The sequence below is a fragment of the Lissotriton helveticus genome, chromosome 2_1 (genome assembly GCF_964261635.1).
Source record: "Lissotriton helveticus chromosome 2_1, aLisHel1.1, whole genome shotgun sequence".
Taxonomy (NCBI): Eukaryota; Metazoa; Chordata; class Amphibia; order Caudata; family Salamandridae; genus Lissotriton; species Lissotriton helveticus.
This window is the reverse complement of record NC_136059.1, coordinates 1937981923-1938007755: the sequence shown is the minus strand read 5'-3', so window position 1 is coordinate 1938007755 and position 25833 is coordinate 1937981923. Positions and strand designations below refer to the sequence as shown.

General features: G+C 42.4%; 1 protein-coding gene across 1 annotated transcript in view; it reads right to left on the bottom strand.

The window, feature by feature from the left end:
* The window catches only part of RNF150 (ring finger protein 150), a 421265-nt gene that overhangs the window by 39628 nt on the left and 355804 nt on the right, over positions 1 to 25833 (bottom strand). Inside the window, exons 5-6 of the mRNA XM_078676863.1 lie at positions 17977 to 18073; positions 15392 to 15602 (exon numbers count right to left, since the gene is read on the bottom strand). Coding sequence (XP_078532989.1) covers positions 15392 to 15602; positions 17977 to 18073 — 308 coding nt within the window. The remainder of the gene's footprint in view (positions 1 to 15391; positions 15603 to 17976; positions 18074 to 25833) is intronic.

Here is a 25833-nt window from a genome sequence, read left to right as displayed (position 1 = left end):
CATAGTTCTGAGATGGATGACTAACTGGCTGCCCACCCGGAAACCATGGCTGTGGGAATTTGCGAGATGGGTGATCATCGAGTGTGAGGTAAGGCACAGGGTGGTGTATAGTGGGCTAGGCCAAGGGGGCAGAATGAAATGGGACATGATTGCAGTTACTTTACAGCAGGAAATGGAGGAACCTGCACTAGAGCAGGACACAGAATTTGCAGATGGCTTATCGCATGTTGCCGGAAATGGAAATGGGGTGCAAAGTGCTTAACCATTGAATTTAAAGGTCACCCATACTGTAAAGATGCTATGTACAAACTGATGGTGAAATGTAATTGCTGAAGCATTCTCCTTTTTGGTAGGTGGATGGGGAGGAGGGGGGTAGGGAGCAGTTGTGAAGTTGTAATGTTGCATTGCTGCTGAAATCAATGAACAAAATACATAAAAAAAATATATGCTCAGTTAAATATCCTCAGCTTTGCCTTAGGGCCTTTGCCTTTGAAGAAGGCAGATAATCGTTACCACAAGCTTCCGTCAGGCTGTTACAGTCCAATAACAAATAAAATTACCTAAACTGTGTATCATTGACAAATGTTTCACACAGAATTTAGATATAGAAGGATAATACAATATGTGAGAAAGCGTCTCCAAAAGTGGTTGAATTAGGGCTAAACCTATAAAAGAACTCATTTTATTTTGCCTGATGTGAACAGCATTCTATGTGAAGTATCTTGGTAAACCGAATGAGTTTACAAAACATTATGTAATCAATGGTTGATGCGAAGCCAGTGAAAGTACAATTTCATGATTGTAATCTCTTTGCTAAGTCCATGAGACATGCATATTTGTCTCTTTGTCTATTATTATTAAAAATCGCATTCAGCTGCCATGTTTCTATCATGATGGGCGCAAATCTCTGCCAGTTCAGCAGTGAAGCATCACGAGGAAAGATTAAATTCCATTTGTGAGATATGTTAGAGATCACATTCTATTGCGCCAAAATGTAACCCCAGCTAAAGAGAGAAAGGAAAGATGTTGATAAACTATTCACAGTTGAGAACAAAATAAAGGTGCTTTGGTTGAATAGCTTTTTATATATTTTCAAAACACAAGAAAACACCAGAGACTCTCTTGTAAGTAACAACTATAAAAAGCTCGAAAAATAAAATAATTTTCACATTAACATCACAAATCGCACATACACTAAACATTGAATTACAAGTAGATAATCTAGAAGACAAAATCTGAATAAACAAAGAGTAAAGCGATGGTTTGCGGTACGTTTTATTATACAAATATCAAAACTTCTCATTCTACAAGGAGTGAACAAGCAGCGAGTGTGTAAATATATAAATATCGTAAAGCCTTTTGATGTCGTGGCTATCCTTTGAAAAGGGTCAAGGCTGACCGAAATGCATCAGGAATTGCCAAGTGCTTTTAAATTAAAGTAAAATTAAACTACCGTGAGGAGTGCGGCTCAATCCTTTAAGAGAAGAGAAGATTGTGGTTCTATTAATCCATATACATATACATATATACACACACACACACATATACATATATACACACACACACACACACATATATATATATACACACACACAAACACAAACACACAAACACACACACACACACACACAGACACACAGACACACAGACACACAGACGTCTGGTGTGGCTAAACACTAACGCCTGGTTAACTATGGGCATTGAAGTGTTGATACTAGTAATCCTCCTTTTAACAAATAACTTCACTCAGACTTAGCAAGCATAGTTATGACAATAACTGACTCAACAACACATACCTGGTACCACAAGCTGGATAAAGGAGTCACTGTGCTGCTCTATGCATGGACCCCCTCCATTTAAGCAGTGGAGGTCACAGTCTGGCTGGAAATGCTGGATGTATTGGCCACTAACGTGAAACATTTAAGGATTGAACAAGGGACATCTTCTGCAATTTGGTTGGTTGCAGATCACAACACTTCGGATCATAGGTCTGTGAAGGTGCGACTAAATCACTCTCAAGTCAAGAACCCCTTCAGCCCCTCATCTTTTCAAGACATGCAGTTTTACCTTCAAGGCAGAAAACTTCATCCCGTCACCCTACTAGCGAGATCAAGTCTCTAGAGGTCAGCACATGCAGCAATGCCTTCCCCACGCTTCATACTAAACAACTGCAAAGAGGAGTGACCTACTCACTAATTCAGGACCTGGAACTCTGTTCTCACTCAGATCAGCCCAGTTCCTTCTCTTTTCCATTTCAAGAAGAAACTAAAGACGTTGCCATCTTTGGAGCTTCTCATCTGTAAATAAATGCTGGTACTGCACCTCCCAAGGACAATAAATGAAAAGTAGCAATGCTACCAAAGATATATACTTGCACCACTTCTTTCCTCGCACATCATCTTTTCATCGCTCCTATGCATTTACAGCCAGGTCTGCACTTCATAGATATGATTTATAAATACACTTCCATACTGGGAAGAATGTCAAATGGAATAGATTATGTGCACTTATATATGAAAACCTCCCATAATCACAAAAAAAGACACTTCAGTCGTTTCGGACAAGACAATATGTAGTAATACATTGAAACCACTCCCGATCTCTGGGTTTCTCAGAGGTTGAATTTACCACTAGCAGTTCTGCCAGTAAAGAACCACTGAAACGGGCAAGGCGGAAGGCTTGGAGATATAGGTAAGCCTCACAGGCCTTTTTAAAGGCATGGAAAAGTGTAAAAAAAATATTGACTCAATACCCCTTCAATCTAACCACCCACCTACTGCCATGGTGGGGTGTTTCCTTTGAATGGGGTGGGCCCATACATTGCTCCCTGGCCAATTGGCAAAGACAGGGAGTTTTTTCCAGTAGTTTTTTTAACACAGCCTGTCATGGCCAAAGCCATGGGATATTTCTAACCTCCTGGGTCCTTACTAGACCCGGAAGTTTCAGCACAGATCTTTTTTGTAAAACCTTCCTGAATTGTACTACAGGAAGTTGAGAGATCTGCATAATGTATGTATTGGCATCTGCTTACCTACTGTGTAGCTTGGGTTTTTTAGTTTGTGAATAGAATTTTGAATAGAATTGTGAATAGTTTGTGAATATTGGGAGTTAGGGGCTGTAGAGGATCTATTGCACATGCACCTCGATTTGCACCGTTGAGGTGCACATTTTAAAAAAAGGTTTACTTTGTTCACAAGTGATTGTCCCAAATTTCAAAAGATTGAGATACTTGCACATGAAGAGAAAGATCATGCTAGCCAGAAAATATTTAAAGCACAAAGTACTTCTCATAACTGCTAAATTACTACAATTTAATCTTCGAATTAACATTTTGTATTTAATACAGAATATTCTTTTACATCATATGGGTTTGCTTGGTACAAAACTGTGCATGAAACAAGTGTTCAAAAGGGCCACTAGTATTCATATGCATAACCTGTACTACAATTTATGAGTTTTGAAGTTAGATGGTACAGCAATCTTGTTTGGTACATATGAACTTTTATGGAAGCGAAAATTGATTATCAGATATTTTTGGTCTGACTGCGGCAATTATTGCTTTTGGTGCAGTGCACTTTTGACATGACAACTATTTTGAGTCTCGTGATTTTGCCTGCCTGGCAAATCACTCTAAAACAGGCAGGAGGCTATTAGGTAGCATCTTGTGCACTCACGTAGCACTGGGCTATAATTAGGTGCTCCCGAAATCCGAGAAAGAGTTACAACTATAACTTTAAATCAGCAGGTACTCTCAGATACGGAGTACCTGCACCCCTTCAATTTTAAAGAGAGTACCCTCGCCCTGCACAGTGTTCTCATAAATTATGTCCATTCAGATGTCATCAGTAACGCTATCAATGATGTCATGGGACATGTCATGAGTGATGTAATATGTGAGGTCATAAGCAGTGCATGCAAGAGTGCATGGAGTTATAGGCCAGAGTGCGTGGAGTTATAGTTACTTCAGTTAAACTTAGTTAACTAAAACTATTGAATTTCAGTGGATTTTTTTGTTTAAATATTACACTCAGACTGACATTTTCAGCTAACTATAATGTCAAATAAAAATTTTTTTCAATGAATTTGTGTTTTTCTTTAATGTAATCCCCCCCTTCACCCTCTTCCCCTTTGAGGGAAGCCAACCTTCCCCACCACGCACAGTCAGGCCCTTTACCCGCCCCGTGCAGGTGGCCACCACCGCCCCAAATGGCCGGAAGGGACAACTGCCCCTACGTGGCCAACTTTCCACAGACACCCTCCCCCCATCTTTTTTTTGAGGGGGGGGAGGGGTAAAGCTTTCTGATCCCGTGTGACTCTAGCAGGATTAAAGGGTCATGCTGATTCCTGCAAGAGGATTATGCCCGTCCAAAATTGTTTATTTTAAATATTTTGGCCAAGAAGGGTGGGGGGAAATTGTCCCACATGGTCTGGGGGTGGGGAGTCAGGGTACCACTACCCTGCCCCCTTATAACTTATTGTATTATGATTTTCAAGACATGACAAACGAGCCACCAAGTACAGTAATGGTGGCGAACATTTTCTTTTCTGTTGTGGCCGCCAATCAAAAATAAGAACTCAAGCTCCCACGGGATTTGCAGGAGCCACTCACTCACACGGCTGATTGGCCCAAAAAACCTCGGCCAATCTGATCGCTCTATTTTTCTTTTTTAAGTTACATGCCATTGAGACTCCTGCAAGAGTCCTGCGAACCCAACCGTCGAGATAGCTGTACACTTTGAACCATAATTTCTCAAAAACTGCTAAACGAATTTACACCAACTCTCAAAAGGCACACTTACTGGGTAAAGATCAAGCTTTCTACCAAATTTGGTGCACTTACATACAGCTGCTTTGGCTGCAGCTGTGTCTAAACATCCCTAAAGAAATTGAATGGGGATTTTGTATTTTGAAACCCCCACCCCTCCAACCCCTTTTTTTACAGCCCCTGCTTGATAGCTCACCCTGAAACTTTCCAGGAAGGAGCGGATGCAGATGAATTCTTAATTTTCGCCAAGGTTCATCAAACGGTGCCAAAGTTAGCAAACCCAAAAATTATATCTATCTATCCATCTATATGTTTATCCAACTATCTATCCATCCATCTATCTGTTTATTCATCCATTCATCCATCCGGGCTGAAACACGTCCTGTGGGTTTGGTGAAGTAAAGCTGAACCTTTCACCCTCCCCCTGTTGTGAAAGTAACTCATCTTGAAAGAAGCAATCAGAAAATTATACTGCATTTATAAGGACGTGGAACTTTTGTTAAGGGCACTCTCTAGTAGAACTAATGACAGAGCTATTTTTCTATTGGGACAATTCAATGATCGGTGATGAAGCAAAGAACAGAGATTAGACACCCATGAGCTCCTTAGCTGAAGCGACGGATACAAGGGTGGTAGTGTGTTACAAGCATTTCAGCGTACTGGTCGTGGGTACAGTCAGGGTCTGACTGGGATAGAAAATAGGCCCAGGCACCAAATGGCCCTCATTAACAAATCAGATATCTCCAAAATGTCCTATGTTTGCTAACTGGGGCAGGTTTGAACTTGTAGAGACGAGCTGTATATGGGTTTTGCAAGTTATGGAAAACTACGATTTGAGCTTGGTGAAAGCAATGTCTGTTTTATTGTCAAGGAAATAAACAGTAAAACAACAGTCAAGCAGTCCATAAAGAAGACCCACACACTGACCTGCCATACCAGACAGTCCAGCAATGCCTAGTTTGCCTATAGACTAGTCCGACTCTGGGTACAGCTAGAACTCGTCTAAAGAATGGATTCGGCTGGTTAACACCCTGCAGTAAGTCGCTTTGGTGAAAACACCAAGGCTGTATTTTACTCTGCAAGGATCAGTCTAAATATGGAATGAATAATACATTTCCTTTGGATTGTGTGTCCGAGATTTGTTGCACCGTAAATGACATGCTATTATTATCCAAAATATTATCAAACTAATTAACACAACTTTGCCCAGGGTTTGGATTGCTTCCTCCACCAGGTAAAGGGAGATTTTACAGAGTGATGAATGTATTACTACACCATATACACCATTCAATGGGCAATGGCCCCATAAATAAGCTTAAAAATTCTCTACTGCACAGCTAATCCATTAGGAAATTGAGTACTTGCCTCAACACCACATGGGGGGTTCGGTGAATATGACAAGATTCTAATGTATTTTATTGTAACCTTTTTATATCACTTACTACCACTATGTTGGGCGCCGTAGCACTGGACTACAGGGGTAGGACCCTACACTGTGTAGGTTGTGTGGTTAGAAGGGTATTGTCTTTGTCTTTTTTTTCCCTCTATGTGGGAAGTGTTTCCATGTTGTGCGTGAGAACCACCGAGGTGCAAATATCGTGTTAAGCGACGCAGCCTTAGCAGTGTGATGGATTAAGTAGTGTGAGAGAGGTACGCAGTTTATGGTTTTCAGTAAGCTTGCAGCAATTCCTGGCCAAAAATTAGATTTTTAAACACCAGACAAAACCTATATGTATAAACAAATGCTGCCTGTACCAAGAACTGCACTGCTCTCTTACACACTGCAGCATACCATGATGGGATTTTGTATTCTATTAGCATGTTATAAAGTGTGTACAATATTCCCATATGTAAAGAAAGGCACCAACTTGATTCCATTCACAACTGTTCAATTTCTCTTCCTTGGATTTATTATACCCAAAAGATTACTCAAGAGCGTCCACGTCTCTCATTGAAGGCATATAAAGGTCAGGTCTTAATTAGGTACTTTGCATCTTGGTACGGAGGAGGATGACGGAAAAAGTAGATCAAGTCACAGGTGGGGGTTCTGCATGTGTTTCCACTTAAACAGAATAATCAAGCAGAGAGAGTGAAATAACAATCAGAGGTGTTTGTGAGTAAAGGGCTCAAGACAAATCTGAATGTGTTTGAACCAATTACCAATTAGAAGAGACATTTAAAGCAGAGAGAAAGAAACAATCTAGTTTTCGGAAGAATGACAACTTCTCAGCAACTGTTCTTCAAAGACCAATGAATAAAAAAACCAAAAGCATGCAGCAGGCACTTCAAATGCAGGCATGTACTTATTTATTGTATTGTTTGAGAAATAATTATGCACCACCTTTCAGAAAATTCAGAGTGTCCGAAAGAGGTATGAAGGAGTATTAGAGCATGGCAAAAAGTCAGGGTTCAGAACAACAGATGAATAACCATATCTGAAATGTTATGATCGCAACTCGTTTTCTGTGGTAACTTTTGGAGAAAAAAACTAATTACAAATAGTTTGGTTTTCAAAGGTTTCCCGAAAGACATGTAGTTGGGTTCCAATATCATGTTCGGAGTAAAGGCGAGAATGTGGCGTAAAAACTAGATCTTCCGACTTTGGAACTGGGAAACCGGGCTAGAGTCTTGGCGTTGGATCAACGATTCTGAGCAAATCACTTAATTTCACCGCACCTATAAAAATGAATGTGTCCTTGTGTAATGTAACTGAAGTTAATGTAAAGCGTTCCAATACCTTCGGGTCGAGTATGCACTATATAAAACTGCAACAAAAAAGAAAGGCAATAGCAAGTAGTTTTGTTTCAGATGGAGTAACCTCTCTGGGACTGGACAAGCTGTGAATCTGTAAGCAATGAACTTAAGAAAAGACAATCTAAGAATTAGTGGCAACCAACAAGACTTGCTGGTTTAGTAAATCTGGTCATTCTTCAAGTTTAGATTCAAGCTCTTGTCTATGCTGTATCATGCATTAGTGAGATCTATGGAGGAAGATTAGTATAACAAATTAACAGATCATCCTGGATGAAAAATGGACAAGTTGAGGGAAATTTTTTGTCTGAAGTTAACAAAGTTTTTGTACAAAAAGATGAAAAGAACGCAAGATAGCGGAGCAGCCAACCATACATTCAAAGGCTTCAACACTTTACCTTCCAGCAGCTAATTCTATCACGTGACAACACTTACCCATTACGAGGCCAACACTCTGCAATGAGTCATGCCTGCAATTTTCACTCTGGACTAGTTAAACTCTACACGTTTCTTTTCCACATCACACAGTTAAAACCATCATCATAGCGGCAGCTGTTTCTGTCATTTAACATCATACACCATAAGACACTCATTAATATCATATCTGCTTCAATGAGGTTCAACCACAGAGTATTAAAATGGTTCCCTTCATTTCACACGGGAAGAAATTTTTTGCAAACAAAGTTAATTAGTTCCACTTCATCCCATTACTGGTGATGTTCCACGAATGGCATATATATTTTTTTAACTCTTTCTTGCCAACCATAATCGCCCAGCCTTCAGCACAATAACAAAAAAATGTATCTCAATATCTTATTAGGCCAATTATATCCAGTACAGAAGGCCTTGTGTTGAGTTGCTTCAAACATGGGTGTCTGGTGTCAATACGAACCTAATTCCTCCTATGCTGGGGTATATGCTCCTCTAGTGGGTGCTTTCCAACCCCATGTCCAGTGATCCTCAATGACATGGCCCTAAATTGCTTCAGCCTATCTCTCAACTTCACTGGTCACTATGCTGACGACTCTTACTCAAGACTCTGGGGAGGCAGCCTTAAACTTCTCAATGTGTCTTCAAGAGTTGGCGTCCTGGATGGCCTTTAATTGTCTTAAACTTAATGGTAATAAAACAGAGGTTCTAGTGATAGGTAAGGCCACCTCGATCTGGCCTTCTGCTTGGTGGCCGCAAACCTTGGGCTCAACTCCATCACCTAAGGACTAGGTAAAGAACCTGGGGATGTGGCTGGACACCAAACTGTCTTTTGAAACTCATACCAGGCGAGTGACGGAAACTGTGTTGGGGTCCTGCGCACTCGCCGGAAGACCTTAGATATAATCCCGGTGTCCGCAAGACAAACGATGGCTCACGCCCTGGTGACATCTCGTTTGGACTACGGGAATGTTCTGTATCTAGGAGCTGATATTAAATGTGTTCAGAGACTCCAGCGCATCCAGAATGCGGCTGCGCGCCTCGTCTTAATGCTCCCAAGGAGAGCCTCATCTAGTAAGGCCCTGGCTTCCGTGCATTGGCTCCCGGTGAGGGAACGTGTTCTGTTTAAAGCTATGTGTGTCAGTCATCGTATTCTGCAGCAGAGGGGCCCCTCCTATCTGCATGACCTTCTCACCCCGTATGTCCCCACACGGGGTTTAATATCTAGTGGGACGGGTCAGGTCAGCATCCCAATCATCAGAAAAGCCAGGATGGGCAGGCGCTACTTTAGCGGCCTCTCATTGGAATAAGCTGCCGATAGGGTTTCGGCTGAAATCATAGGAGACCATTTTCCGGGAAAAGCTCAAGACGTGGCTTTTCCCATCTGGTTTGAAATTTTTTGCTTCATCCTCTGCCTGAAACGGGCTCTTGTCGCAGCGCGGGGACGCACTAGCTAGTGTAGCCATGCGCTTCATAAATTTGATTTGATTGATTTGATTTGACATTAATCCCACTGTTTTCTCAAGTAAACGTTGATATGAAGCAGTCGGGTAGCAGTTGAGTCTCCTGCCCAGAATTCAACCATACCTCGTTCTTTCAACCCTTTGTAGAGCAGGTCCTATGCAACAGACTATGTGGCAAGGGACTACTCACCAAGCTACCTGAAGGCACTCCAAGTCAGTGGCGGCTGTTGATATTTGAAAGCGGTGAGGAAAACATTTTGGGCATGACCTTTATATAGTGACCGATACAAACAAGTCTGATGGACAACCCTGGGGTCCAGGGTGAGCCCTTCAACTGAGAAAAAAATGAAAAAAAGTGGCAAATGGTGCATTTTACAGCAAATTAATGTAGTGATAAGGCACGGCCTATAAAGCAGTGGGAAAATATAGTCTTGACATATTACGCACATTAAAAACTGCCCCATATCTTACTGTAATAATATGTTTAACAGTTACTGTAATGTGTGAATTGTACATCATGATAACTTTAGCCCTTTAAAATGTATGCTTTCCCAGTATCGTGCACTGCATGCAGCATTAACTTTGGGAACAAATGCTCTAACCAGTCTTCAGGAAGCACCCACAGCTGCTGGCTGCAATCAATTATATAGAAATATGTGCAGACAGTTCTTTTAGTGGGACGAAAAAAGTGGGGGTTCTCTAAAAAAAGGAACACGTCAAGTACATTTTTATGAATTCCATATTGTGCCACTGACCAGTATTTTGTTTTCTCTCTGATGTAGTTGCATCCAGATTAATGCACAATAACTGACATACACCTAAAACCTGTCAGTAGCTGTTTAAGATAAAAGAGTAACAACAAGGATTTGCTGTGAATAATTAACACTGGAAATGTTTCAATTCTGAAACTGTAGGTCTGTGAATTCAATAGCATTGAGGCCTGTGGAAGGAGTTTTGGCCTTCAGTTATGAGCACTTTATGTTATATATGTATTCTATTTTTCTCTGCATATCTCATCCATCTGCACATCTTCAACCACCTCTTTTCACTCTATGTCGAATGCACTTCCTCGCATCTCCCTCACTTCATTGACCCCAAACATACACTGCACTCCCTCAAACTTAAGCACTTTCTTTTCTCTTACTTTTGCCTTGCAAATATTGTGAGATCTGAGTACCCCTTCACAATCATTTCCACAGATTTTCAGTTGCAAATGGAATACATAAACATTGTTCTGTATGCTCTGCAGAGAGGCCAACCCACTGACAGGCACTTTGTTTGGCTTCAGCCTTAGTGCGGATTTACTGCCTAGCTTCCGTCTCTGGCTTCAGAACGAGGTGGAACAGGCAGCCTGAAACAGAAAAGCCAAAATTAAATACATTGATTTGTTTAGAGATGCGGATAAATCTCTAAATAAATCAATATATTTAATATATTTATCTGTAAATGTGTAGGAATTTAAGAATGGCGCAGCCCCTGAGCCCTAATGGAGAAACTGCCCATGCTCTGATTGGAATAGCAATGATGCGCTTATGGACAGGGACCCTCACAATAGTAGCCAATAACCAAGTTGTCATTAAGTCTTGCTAGATCTCTTCACTACTTTTGAGACCGTGGACCACATAATTCCACAGTCTACAGGGCAGCTCCTTCTAGAATCACTTGGCTTTCTTCATACCGCCGTAAGATGACCCAAAAAATGAAAGTAGGTTCTTTCCTTTTTGCACATTTCAGTAGCTCTTTTTATTCTTGGATGAAAGACCGCTTTGGTCAACTAAATGGCAACATGAGCGTAATAACTTTATTTGCTATAAAATGTAGATCTCTATGGCACCTTATCCTGTCCTTTATTTTCAGTTGATTATAAACACCTTCCACCAACCCAAACAAAATCTTAATGCCTACTTTGATACTAACATGGCTCTCCATACTGAAGTTAAGGTGGCAGTAAACAGCTGCTCTAATCAAACTTGTAGCTTATTAAAGCCTTCCTAATTCACGGATTTAAAATATAGTAGGTGCTCCAATAACATCATGATTTAATAACAAAAAGTCTATGCATGTGGCAGGGAGCCACAAATGCAGATTCTGGCCAGGTACATAGAGGCTGTAGCTCATCTAGTCAGTGCTCTCTTTGATTCATTAGCAGATAGCACATTTTCCATTGAAAAGACGGCTACATTTGCACAGACATATAGTTACTGATAAAACTATACAGCGCACAATGTGTAGAAATTGAGTGTCAGCGAATATTTGTCATTTGTACAACTCACAGTGTCTCCATTTTTTTATTGATACTATTAAAATCTTTGTTTCCATTACAATTCAGAGTCAGAAAAATGTGTGCTTTCCTAAATGTTTATTTAGAAACATTTGTAATCATCGTGTATAGCGATTTTAATTTTGTGCTTGAAGAAAAGGACAACATACAGCCTTTCCTTTCACATCAGCAGAATTGTCACACAAGCCACTTTAAGAAATCCTCATACTTGGCTGTAAGTGAGAGCAAAATGTACAGTATTCTTATTGCTCGTTCCCTTTCGGAACTCCAGCATGGTTAGTTAGGTTAGGAATCCGTGCCCAGGGGACTGCTGTAGTTGGGCCCCCTCACACCTCCGGGCACCAGTGCATTGCAACGGCAGCACCACTGCCAGCTGCGCCCCTGTCCTGTTGACTTTAATGGCTGTGTAGTAAAAGCTTTACTCTACAGCTACATTACTCTATAACTATTGGCTAGTTGCCCCCCCCCCTTCACCTAGAATACTGCAGCTTCATTTTGCAACAAGCAGCCTCTAATATGGCATTCCTGTTTGCAGAAATTGACGCATGTATGCGTCAATGGTGATCACATCTCCTGCAGAATTCCAAAGTTAGCTCGGCCAGGCTCATAAGTGATGAGCTGGAGATATAACTTAGGGAGCTTTTGCTGATTTATATCTAATAATAGCTGAGCCCAGGAGCAATGAGAGCTCAGGTGCTGGGGTTTAACCTCCCCATAGCACCTAAGTCAGCCGACCAGTGAAATCCTTGCTCACATGTATACCAATATCTCATCTAAACCGGCGTGTACGGTGATGAATCCCTCCTCGGTTTGACTTGCCATTTCAGAAGTATATCCTGTCGAAGTGGCAGCTGGCACTTTTTGTGATTTAAAGGGAATGTGTTGGCTAAATCTGCCTTGCACAAAGGAAGCAATCTGACATTCATGGCGGTCATTTTAATCCAAGAGACCAGCAGCTGATCTGCTTCTCACCAATGGCAAAAAACCTCTCAAGTCATTAACAAAAATATAAACCTATGGACGATATGATACATTTCCTTCCTGGAAGTCTTTGCCAACACGGTTCTAAATATCTGCTAATTTCTAAATATTTTGCAATGGTTTTGTACTGCTGCCCAATCTACATGGGAACATGTTGGACCAACAGTAAAAATAAGAAATCAGTCAATGACAATAAAAGGTTCACCGCTAAATCGTGGCTAATTCAAAGAGGTTAGAAGGTTTTTTATTTTAATAGTATAATTTCTTTACGCTGAACTCTTTTGAATTTAAATGAAGTAACAGACTATCGCTGGAAACCATACTTTGGTAAATAAATAATGCACAGTAGCCATTAGGAATAAAACTGACGCAACGTATTTTGCAGGGGCCTTTCTATAACTCTTGCTTGAGTGGACAATCATCTTCCAGAACCACAATGCATGGGGCAACACAAAGGGGACAGATGCAAAGGTGCATAACATATCACACAGGTGCAATGGGTACCATACTATCAATTACCATTGCTGACAGGAGGAGAAACGATTCACAGAAGACGGACCATCAAATGGTATGTATGTGCCTATATGGGATTTCGCAAGCATAAACTTAGTCAAAAAGCAGCACAGCACTGTAAATGGTAAAAGAGAAGCATAAAGTCAACGAGAAATAGGAAAGAAATCTGGGTTGTGGATGGTTAATCTACTGTGATGTATTGTTCTTCTTACAAGAGGCGCATTTTCTAATCTTTCCTAAATTTGAGCTTAAGGTAATACTGAACGTATTATTTTTTGCTGATGTGCAAGTATGGCTTATGCTATGTCTATTTTCATGCACAGAGGTCTAGCATGAAAGACTAACCAGACCCAGAGCACAAGAAGTAAAATATAGGAGAAGAAAACTGGAATAAGTGCAGCATGTTCCACGTAAAACACCTGAGCCGCTGAAAGACTTGCTATGTGTCAATCTCTTTTGAAAATAAATTCTTTTAGAGTACACAATTTGAAATAGATGTCTAAGCTGACAGGACACAATCTATCCCTCCCACCATGGGGTTCACAGTTAGTGATTCTGTAGTTATACAGAAATTGATTCAGCCACAGGATACACATTAGGCAAATTAAGTAGGCCTATTAAAGCACTACCGATTGCGATTGGTAATTGAGCAGCTATCTGTGTGAATCTTATTGTTGTCCGAATGTCACTATCGGGGAGGCCCCAAGTCTTGTCAAGGATGCTCAAATAGTGGAAATAGCCTAAAGATACTTGGATCTCTTCTCTTGCCTTCATCAGCTGCTTGAAGCACAGCCGCATGACTATTTAAGTGAATGGTAACTAATAATTCGAAATAACAATTTCATATCGGCATTTCAAACCAAATAAAATATTTTATGATGATGCTTCAAACTTACCTGGATAAGGGACCAATACATTTGAGCTTCTGTAGAAAACGTTGACTCCTGAGTATGTTGCTTTACAAACATTATTTATATTGTAGTGGTTTTAATTAACTCAGAAAACTAGTCTAAGACAATGCAGTAGGGAGAGCTGACCAGCAAGTTAAACATGCAGACCAGATGAGAAGAGCAATGCACGGTTTGAGTGGCAACTTAAACACAAAAGGAGTAGTTTTTAATTAAATCTAACTCCTTCCGCCTCAAGCGCGCAGTGATTGAGGAGCCAGGTATGGACACTTTGATTGGCAAGAGGTATTAATAAATTATTTATACAAAAAGTTTAACATTTCTTCGTTCTTGTCAGCCCAGTGTGAACAGATCTCTAGATGCACCTGTGGGTCCACAACTAACAAGCTTCCTATTATAACAATATACCGCCTCAAACACACATCGAGCACTTAGATGCCCTAGTCACAAAAGAACTCTAAGATATACTGATACTAATATCCTATGTATTTCCCAGAAAGGAGAGTTCTCCTCTTATCCCAGTAGATTTGAATTGAATTTCTTCTACAGGTTGCCCAGATTGCGTAAATTAAATTCCTATTAGGAGCCTATTCAAAAACATATTTCTCCAAAATGAAGAAACATATGACGTCCTCTTTAAGCGTGTATGTGTGACTTTGCTCAATGACAGGTGAGGTCTGCATACCCAACTCCAAAATACTAAAGGCTTTCAAACAGTCAGGCTTGAGCACGAGGAATGTCCATCAAACTGTGACCAGGGCACGTCCAAGCTGAGCATGCTTAGCATAGCAGGGCACAGCAAAGTACTGGAGAGGGCAATTCTCAAAGGGTGGCACAGATGATGCAACAAGAGGTACAGAGATAACTGCAGAGTGCCACTGATCTTGGATGTGGAAGAGGGTACAAGGGACCAGAGAGACAGAGATGCAGGATATTCACAAAGAAATGGCACACGTTAACCCCTTCGATGCCCATGACGGAACGGTTCCGTCATGAGCGTCGGTTGGCCTGAGCTCATGACGGAACCGTTCCGTCATGAGCCCGTTGGCTCATTAGAACGCTCAGAGCGAAAATTCCAAATGTGACCTATTACGCAATGCTAAATCTAATATTACACAATGCATTAAAAAGCAGAAGTGCAGATGTTCCTGATCGTGCATCCATAGCCCATAATCGTAAGGCAGCAAACTGCCTTTCAATTATAACACAAAATACATTCTAGTTTCTAAAAGTCATACTACGGGAAGCTTGATTAATTTGATATTTCTCACACACATGATTCGAAACAGAAGATACTTACTGCTTGTAGTAAAGTTTACCTCCCCGACCTGGGGGAGGAGCTCTGCATCTGGGATGACCTGTAGCACCCCCACAGTACGAACACCAGGATCCAGGGCCACTGAGCTTTCGTTCACTGTTACATCACTGGCTCCTGTGATTTGATTGGTTGGGGGTCCCCCTATGGAAGCCTCGAAATCCGGAGGGATGTCATCCAGGCAATCTGCATTTGGCTAAAGAAAATCAGACGGGAAAGTTACACAAGTGTTACAATAGGTAACATTGTGTTTGTGCTTAAAGTTCATGACATTTTTAATATTTCTTAAAAAACAAGTCATTTATTATGGGAGACATTTGAATTAACAAGGATCCATGATAGAAAGACTGTCAAAATCCTATTGCTAGGTATGACAGGCGCTTGCTCTGGCACGTACTTATGCCTGGAGAACACAGGCTTTGATAATTTTGAAAGTTTCAGTAATTTTCACAAGTCAGCAAAGCATGGTCTGCTCTAACTTCAGAACCTCAGTACAAATGCTTCCCATGACACAGCAGGTTATATTATTTTGTTATTATCATCTGGCATTACATAGCACGCATTGGAGCATTAATAATAAGGCTGTGCTGCTCCTTCTGCCGTTTGAGGTTGATTGACCAATTCTACAACCTACCACATTAGCGAGCATTTTACTTGAAGTAGACTCCTTGGCCCTATGGATGGCTCTAGAAAGATCAACTGCGCAACCCGAACTTGTCAAGATATGGAGATTCAGCGTCAGACAGACTTCGACAGCGGCACTCTAGCTCCAGGCAGGCCTGTGCGATTCCTCTACCGCCCCAGTTACCCTGGCCCTGCGCGAAAGTAGTGCTGAAACTCCAGCTTTGGCACTGCGACCACAATCTAAGTAAGGCTATAGGAAAATCACTTGCAATTAAGTTCATACTGTTTATTTCTAATAGCTCACTGACGTGCCTCTAGGCAAAAAAGACATCAGTGACATTTAGGGTGTTTGCAAAGTCTAGTGCTGTTTATCGCAAACCACAACCTTTGCAAAAATAAATAAATATACAAAACAAGAAAATGCTAAGTAAGAAATTCAAGGTGAACGGAAAAATGCTTGCAAATCAAAAGTACAAAGTGGGCGAAAGGAGGAAAAGCAGAACATATTCCCGTTGCAGGAAGGCCAGCAATCGGGAACTATGTGAGACCGCACTTGCATAATATTAACTTTGCACAGCCCTAATCTATGTTTGGATACAGCTTGAATGGCGGCCTAGCATCACAAAGTTTAGACGCAATGCTTGAAAAAAATGGTCTCCCGCATCTTGGGTATTCTCGTACCATGCACTCAAGTTATGGAACTCCTTGTCCGGAGGCCGAAACCATGAAACTAAGCAAATCCTTAAGCCATTTTAATCACTCCCTGAAATGCAATCTTCATTAAAAAAACACTTCACTCATCATCCTGCTAGATCTTGCTCCATCAATGCTATTCAAGTAACTATTCACTGAATATGAAATATTTGATTTGTCAATTCGCTAATCTGGTTAGGTTGCCTCATAGTAGAAACGCAACAGCTCTGGTAACACTATTTATTAAAGGAGCACAAAGGTAGATAAAGATTGTATTTGGGTACTTGAACCGACGGTAAACCTCACCTCATCCTCTTTGTAACTACTCGGGCAAAGACTGTCCTAATGATTTTGTGTAATTCCCAAACAACCTTATTTGTTGGATGAGAAATACCCGCGATTCTCGTAAGGCACTCCGACATCCTACGAACTATCTCTTTGCACCAATAAAAAAAACTTCTGAATAAAATAAACGGAGACTCGAGGTGTGTCAGCAACCTAACCGGTGTCTCACTCAGTATATCAAAAACATGTTTTTTAAATAATCCACGGATGGACTATAACAGGGCATCGGATTACAATAACTATGCAGCAACAGAGCACCCAAGCCTTCATAAATACCGTTTCACCTGCATACTACTGCGCTGCGAGGCACCAATGCAGCCACACATATATATGTGGCATTACACAACTGAACCAGTGGTTCAGATAAAGCTGCTACGGTCGACCATCTTAAACCATCACCTCATAAAAACATGCACGTCCTCCCAGCATTATTTAATTCTTTCGCCTACTACCCGTCCAGTTCACTTCTAACTCTGGCACAGTCGTGCTTTCCATATGCTGAATGACAAGAGGCCTCTCATACGATTTAGCACGTGGCCCATCACATGCCACAGCCAGGATAGATAGAAATGTCAGTTTCGTAAGAGGCATTAGGGCGTGAAGATGGACTGCCGCGCCGATTGCCTGCGACGGCCGCGAGTCTGCGGCAGAAGAAGACCGAAAGGTTCCGCGCGCGGCATCCCCCTTGACGTCAGACGCCGCGCGGCCTCCTTCAGTCAGGACGTCTGGGCCCGAGGCACCGCAGACAGCCCGGGTTTTATAACTCCTTTATGAAACAGGCGGTGGCGGAATGCCAAATTATGAGTCTATTTTTGGATTCCCTTGAGCAGACCGATATAGATGAAGAGATGAACCGTGCAGCAGAGCGCGAGGCAACGGGAGCGAGCGCCCAACTCTCAAGCACTCACCGGAAATCCGAGAGCTTTGAGGATGTTCATTTTACACATGGGACAGGTGCGGTGGTCGAGCAGCCAGGGGTCCACACAGGATCGGTGGAAAAGATGCCTGAAATCACAAAGAGAAACAAGTCACCACTCTACACATGGGCTGGGAAACCTCCAGTTTCAAAGCTAACAAACATCTCGATCACTTTTCTCATATTACTTTTTAGGTCGAGCATATCAGATAGTGTATGTTGCGAGGCATATTGTGCGCTTACAAGAATATACAGGGGAATGAAGCTTGCCCATTGCTTTAAACATTGATTGGCTTTCCTCTCACTCACTCGCTTACCTGCCTGCTTCTTATTCCTGTCCCTGCGTGTCAATCAGTCTTGTGTTTTTTCCTCCCTCTTTATCATCTAATTTCATTTGCTGGTTTATGATCGATCCCACGGTTTGCTTTTCAAGCACGACTTTTTTCTTTTGAGTTAAGCACTCCATGAGAAAGTTGGTGTTTTTCAGTTGTCTTCCTCATGTACTTCTCTCCTCAGCCGTTGTTCTCTAGCGCCCGTATGCTTCGCTTCCCCCACCCCTTTCATGGTGAGCTAACCCTCATGCACTCCCGCCATTACTTTCTCGCCTATGTGATTCGTCCAAGCCTGCTCCACGTTCTCTTTTGACCATTAACTCATCCCCAGGGATGCACTTTGGTCTCGCTCTGTTGTCTGCTTCCCCCAAACCCACACACTCAGTGTTGCTGTACCCATCTGTGACCCTATATTGATTTAGCCCTCCAACCACTCCCCCATTATTTCCATCCCGTCTTGTTTTTGTCCCCATTGCTTCTGTGCCACCCGTGTTGTTTTGCCCATCCTGATTTAAAAAAAAAATGCTTTTGCACTTTTTTTCTTTTAAGTTACGGATTCAAATTGGATCAGTAACTACAATGAAAAACAATGATTGGCAAAACCATTAGGTGTTACCTATGCAAGAGCTATTGGCTTTGCCAATGTTGTTTAAGCCATGTTGTACACCAGCGTGGCTGCTGTTCAGCGTGGCTCAAAGTTAAGGACGTAGAGGAGAGAAGCGTGGAGTGTAAGAGAGGAAAGGCGAAGTGTGTAGTAGTGTGTAGTAGAGTGTTGTAGAGTGGAGTGGCAGAGTGTGTCCTGTTTTGTAGTGGCATAATCTGGAGTCGCGTATAGTGGCATACACTGGTGACAGAGTAAAGTGGACTGGTGTAGAGTGCATTGGCGTAAAGTGTTGCAGAGTGCAGTGGCACTGAATTTAGCAGTGTCATAGAAAACAGTGGCGTAGATTAAAAGTGCGCACAGTAGATTACAGTGCTGGCGAGGAAAAGTGCAGAGGAGAGAGGCACGGAATAGAGTGGCGCAGAGTAGAGTGATGCAGAGGGCAGTGGCGCAGAATGGAGCCAAGGGGCAAAGAGTGGAGTGGTGCAAAGTAGAGTATAGTGTCGTAGAGTATAGTGGCATGTAGGGGAGTGCAGTAGAGTTGAGTAGTGCAGAGTGGGGTGGTGTAGAGTTCAGTGGAGGAGAGTGCAGTGTTGTAGAGTAGACTGTCAGAGTGCAGTGTTGTGGAGTGTAGTAGAGTGGTGTAGAAAGCAGTGGCGTAGATTACAGTGATGCACAGTAGAGTGCAGTGGCATAGAGTGCAGTGGAGTAGAGTGCACTGGCGTAGGGTGGAGTGGTACAGGGTGGAGAGGCGCAGAGTGGAGAGGCGCAGAGTGGAGAGGCGCAGAGTGGAGAGGCGCAGAGTGGAGAGGCGCAGAGTGGAGAGGCGCAGAGTGGAGAGGAGTGGCGCAGAGTGGAGAGGAGAGGCGCAGAGTGGAGAGGCGCAGAGTGGAGAGGCGCAGAGTGGAGAGGCGCAGAGTGGAGAGGCGCAGAGTGGAGAGGCGCAGAGTGGAGTGGGGCAGAGTGGAGTGGGGCAGAGTGGAGTGGGGCAGAGTGGAGTGGGGCAGAGTGGAGTGGGGCAGAGTGGAGTGGGGCAGAGTGGAGTGGGGCAGAGTGGAGAGTGCGGCAGAGTGGAGAGTGGGGCAGAGTGGGGCAGAGTGGAGAGTGGGGCAGAGTGGAGAGTGGGGCAGAGTGGAGAGTGGGGCAGAGTGGGGCAGAGTGGAGCAGAGTGGGGCAGAGTGGAGAGTGGGGCAGAGTGGAGAGTGGGGCAGAGTGGAGAGTGGGGCAGAGTGGAGAGTGGGGCAGAGTGGAGAGTGGGGCAGAGTGGAGAGTGGGGCAGAGTGGAGAGTGGGGCAGAGTGGAGAGTGGGGCAGAGTGGAGTGGGGCAGAGTGGAGTGGGGCAGAGTGGAGTGGGGCAGAGTGGAGTGGTGGAGTGACACAAAGTGGAGTGGCACAAAGTGGAGTGGGGCAGAGTGGAGTGTAATGGTGAAGAGTAAAGTGACGTAGAGTGCAGTGGTGCAGAGTAGATTAGAGTGCCGTAGAGTGCATTGGGGTAGAGTGCATTGGGGTAGAGTGCAGTGGGGTAGAGTGGAGTTGTGCAGAGTAGATTGGTGTGGCCTAGACTGGAGTGGTGTAGAGTGCAGTGGTGTAGAGTAGAGTGGAAAAGAGTGCATTGGCATATTGTAGAGTGGAGTGGTACAGGGTAGAGGCGTAGAGTAAAGTGGCATAGAGCAGTGGCATAGAGTGGAGTGGTGCAGGGTGGAGTGGGATGACGTAGAGCAGAGTATGCGCGGTATGGTAACACACTGCCATTACAGACAACACATTTTCAATTGAAATGACCATTACATTTGCACAGACATACAGTTTTAATAGTAAAACTATACAGTGCACAAACAAAAAAAACTTCAGAAATAACAAAAATGTGCTTCATTTGAGTTCCCAATTCTGATATGTTATGAAATACTTACATAGTTCATTTAAATGTCATGTTCTAGAAAAAACTCTTGACTACCCCAGGTATCCATCAAGATTGTCACATAAATACTCTCATTTTAAAGGCAGAGAAAGAAAAGTAAACAAGCGCCCTGGAAAACAGATCCTGACCATTGACCTCGGTCAATGAATGCACAGCACATGTGACAAGATAAAAACAATATTTAAAGGCCTGTTTGCAGAAAGGAAGTTTGTGAAAGAATACAATAAACATGTTTTAGGAAACGGGAGGGACAAACTGAACCTAGAAATCCTGAAGCAAGTAAAGTTGGCCAATAAAAAGCCAGAAAATGTGAGTTACAAAGCCAATGGTAATCAAAGGGGGGTATGCATTCCTAGGTCTACTTACTGAAAGTCCAAGATGTTTTTAGCAAACCAGACAGCAGCACTGTCTGGTAGGCTGTAACCTAAAAAGCAGCAGTGTTATTGCGTTGGCCCATGCATTTGCATGTGCCTACAAAATGACGAGGCTGTACATTTCAAACTCTTTAGATATGCAGCACAGCATTAGGTATGCTGAGCAGTATGGCTAAAAAACAACCAGCAAATCCAATAGGCCCCAAAGGCACGACCTATTGGCTTTGCCAAGGCTTGTTGTCATACACTGTTGATCAACATAATAGACAGGGGTTTGAAGGATTCTTGAGAACCCATTTCCAGAACCTTGTCAAAATTTGCAAAAACTTTTTTTTTTCAATAAAAGTTATGAAAGAGATGTTTTGTAATTTATAGCAATGCATGTCTAACATGTCTAAAATTACCTTTTCTAGTTCTTTCTAGGGAAAGGCCTTTAATAAACAAACATTAAGCGGATACTGGCATCAAAGGGACAATTAAAACACTGTGCAAAGTGTGAATATTAAAGACCTGACTTAATTGCTGAATGTGGAAGAAAACAAATACTCCATGCATTTTTATGTAATATGCTATCAAATGTGCACGAATAAGATCTCACTCTGGATCCTGACCTCATATTCAATGCTTATTACTTAGGGCCTGGTCGGAGCCAGCACAACGCCCCCCACTGCGCCATACCCGTGCAAGACCGACCAAGGACTGCCGACCATATTACAAGTTGAAAATGCACAACTCTTAATACGGTCGGCGGTTCTTTGCTATTCCCATGGCGGTGCTGGGAAAACAGGCACCCCAATCGGAACAGAAAAAAGGTTCCAGTACGGCATGGACGTCCACTTTGTGGGGGTACAGACATGAGGCACATGTTGTGCCCCCCAGAATGTATCCCCATGGCAGGGGGCAGATGGGGGCCACAGGGCCCCCTTTGTTCCTGCACCACCAGCCTTTTCATGGCAGGGCTCCGCAATGGAAAGGCTGGAGGTCGAGGAACTCATAATATGCTGGGCGGGACTGCGCCAGTCCTCGCTCAGCATATTGCGTTGAGTTGCAGAGGCGCCACCGCCATGGAACGACTGGCACAGCCGACGGTCTACCGCTGCATCGACTTTGGAAGTCGTAATGCAGCGGACGGTGGACCGCCACCGCTGACTTCCAGACTCTGAATCAGGCCCTTAATATGCTACATGTAATAAATATGAAAAAAACTGTTTTTGAGAAAGGGGAAAACGACATATTTCCAAACACTAAAGATTTTGAGCCTGGGATAGTTACTCCCCAACTCTCAAAAAAACTACGAATAGCCACTGTTTTGTGTGATTTTAGGCAGGGCTACAGGAATTATGAGTTAATGGAGGAAAAAATTATGGGGAAAGAGTGACCAAATTCATGATGCAAAGAACGGCCCATGATGCGGCAAGGAAATACAAAATATGCAACATATTATCTGATTTATGGCAAACAATGAGGGTCATTGCCTGGCATTCTTGAGCTATTCTGACACTGTAAAAAACATGAATACAAAAGTAATGTAACTGATACCGTTTTCTGAAGGATCACAACTAGTACAGCTACACACATACAGCACACCCTATTCAAAATATTATTTAGCTACAAATAATAATTTTAACTGGCATGAAAACACAGGTACACCATTTATTAACAATGTGCTTTAGATCAGCCAAAGTAAAATAGGTTTGGTAAACCATACACAGTGTTTCTCTCAGCATAAAACAAAATTTAATTTCACAATTCTTGTAATAAGTAAGACAAGTGCCTCTTATTTGTGGATCCCAGTTAGATTTTTAAGCTTGTCTTCAGTTCTGGGTTTACCCTTTGTTTAAGTTATAAGGCCACTGAAGCACCCCTGCATACCATTACCCCTGCATTACATATTTCCATGTGTGTATCTCAAGAGAAGATACTTTATATTTAAGATAGCATTAAAAGTGATGCAACATGTTTGGGATGTTTCTATTCACAAAGAAATTGCTGTCTTGAGGGGCAAGCATGAATAGCAATAAACAAACAGAGCAGATATTGAGGGTTCGAGTGCCTACAGCATCATAGGAAATGTCAATGGGCACTTTAGTCCAGCACACTGTCAGCTCCCAGCCTTTCCAGAAACGAGTTCTGTAAGCACAGACCGACTGCACTCTTAAGAGTTAACACAAAGGATACGTGAGGTGTCCTTGGTCCTGATGAATGTAGTAAATCCATAGTGACCAGTTTTCCGCGGAACAATGTCGACTGCAGAACAGGGTTTGATAACTTGTACTGACGGCTTTTAATATTGTCTTAGACTAGTGTATTAAAATATGAAGAAATATTACTTCTACGCCATTATACAATTTTAATCCACTACTTCCTTCTGAAGCCACATTTACAATTCAACCCCCCCTGATTACTGGCAGAGGTTTTATTTTTAATGAACTGATTCTATGGGATGAGAGTTGTACTAGCTTTCCGGCGGCCCGCCTTCAAACTAAAAACAAAACCTGGTAAAATGATACATTTCTTACTAAGGATACATTAAGTGGATACATGACTTCACCCTAAGACCTCCATACCACAATGGTGTAAGAGTTGCAGTAAATTGCATTACATTAACAGTTGCCTCTAAAACCCCACTGAAACCCCGACCAGAAATCAAATATATCAGAATCATATAGTCCCACAGGTGTATTAGTTAATATGGTTTTGCCATGTACAATAGCTAAATGCTTGTATTAATAGTTGTTCACCATCGTGTCCTTCTCACATTCATTAACCTTTCAATTATTCCCCAGAGTCTTCAAGGAAACTAAACACAATTTTTAAATTAAACCACGCAAATCTTGCGATGGATGGCCACTAATGTAATCTTGTCTGACGTGGTCAGTAGTAGGACATTTATTATTAGTAGCCCAGGATGCTTTTAATTGAGTACGAGTAGGTCTCCAACTTGTGAAGTTGAGTAGACCATAACGTGAAACCTAAAGTTCCAACCCTCCACAAGGTGTTTGCAAAGTGCCAGAGTTCCTGATTGAGGCTTTGATCTTCTGCCTGTCCACATGCCTGGGAATTTCCAAGGAAGGTGATTAGGTGTTGAGGGTTCCCAAGAGCACTCAATAGCATTAGAATAGTGACGCCACTACTGAGGAAGATCCATTTGCTCCACCCTCCTCCTCTGGCCAGAGACTGACAGAGCTCATGGCGGTAATCGTGTTCCTTCAGTGAGGGTGTCAGGAAAGCACAGGAGCATCAGGAGGTTCAGGAGCTTGTGAAAGAGAGAGAGGCACTAGACAGTCCAAGTCTTGCAGCATATCTGCCTCCAAACAAACTTTTATAAGCGCCTGGGAGGAGAGTTGAGGCGTATGAGGTCACCAAACAAAACAAGTTACTAATAATTGGTGTGCCTATTGTAGCCAAACCTGCACAGTTTGTTAATGGGATACTCACCTTGTTTGCGGTCTCCTTTAAATAGCACATATTGAAAGTTTGTATTTGTGGTTGAGTACTTACATTTCTGGGTATTATAACTCTGAGGAGGCTGCCTGGAATTATAAGATTTTATTAATGAGTTCCATGCCTCAGTGGAGCACCATGTACAAACAGCCATCAAATAAGAAGGATTTTTTCCAGTCCAGACAGCAGAGTGAATACGGAGTGGAGGGAAGTATCTAAGGACTTCCCAAAGACTAAGAACTAACAAGCAAGTAGCATGCTATTCCACTTTCCAGTATGTAACATGCAGATCATAAAATGAAGACCGAATACAGTAAGGTGGTTTTGAAGGCAGCAGAGGAGAAGTTAGGAGGCCTATCTTAAGATAAGTGTGTATATACATATATACACACACACATGTATATATATATATATATATATATTTTTATTTATTTATTTATTTTTATTTTTTTTGCCAAAGGTTCACAAAAGCAAAATCTGGCCTCCGGGAAGGCCTATCGTGTCTGCCAAAGACAGTTTATTGGAGAAGACCTCAAGCTATATCGATAGCTTCATTGCCCCATTCGTGAAGGACCTAAGTTCGTATCTTAAGGATACGAAGGACTTTTTGAGAATAATACAGGATGTCAAATGGGAAGAAGATATGATCTTGATTACATTAGACATTGCCAGTTTGTATACATGCATCAAGCATGAGGATGGTCTTATGGCAATGAAAAGCTTCCTTGAACTTAGACCCATCAAGTACCGAAGCCACAATACCATGCTCTTGGAATTCACAGACTTCTGTTTGAGAAATAACATTTTTTTGTTTGCAGGGAAAATGTATTTACAACTGCAGGGGACCGCGATGGGCACGTGCTTCGCCCCCAGCTACGCGAATTTATTCGTGGGCTGGTGGGAGAAGCACGTGGCCTGGGCGGAAGATAACGACAGGTGGATGGATAACATTGTTCTGTGGACCCGCTACATCGACGATTTGTTTTTGGTGTGGCGGGGAACACAGAAGGAGGCTGAGAGATACATTTCGAAATTAAATGTAAACAATCTGAATCTCAGCTTCACGAGCAATATGAGTAGAAGTGAGGTTTTCTACCTGGACCTTCGGGTCTATGTGGAAAATGATAGGATACAGACCGCTGCTTATAGAAAACCTACGGCGGGCAATACAATATTGCAC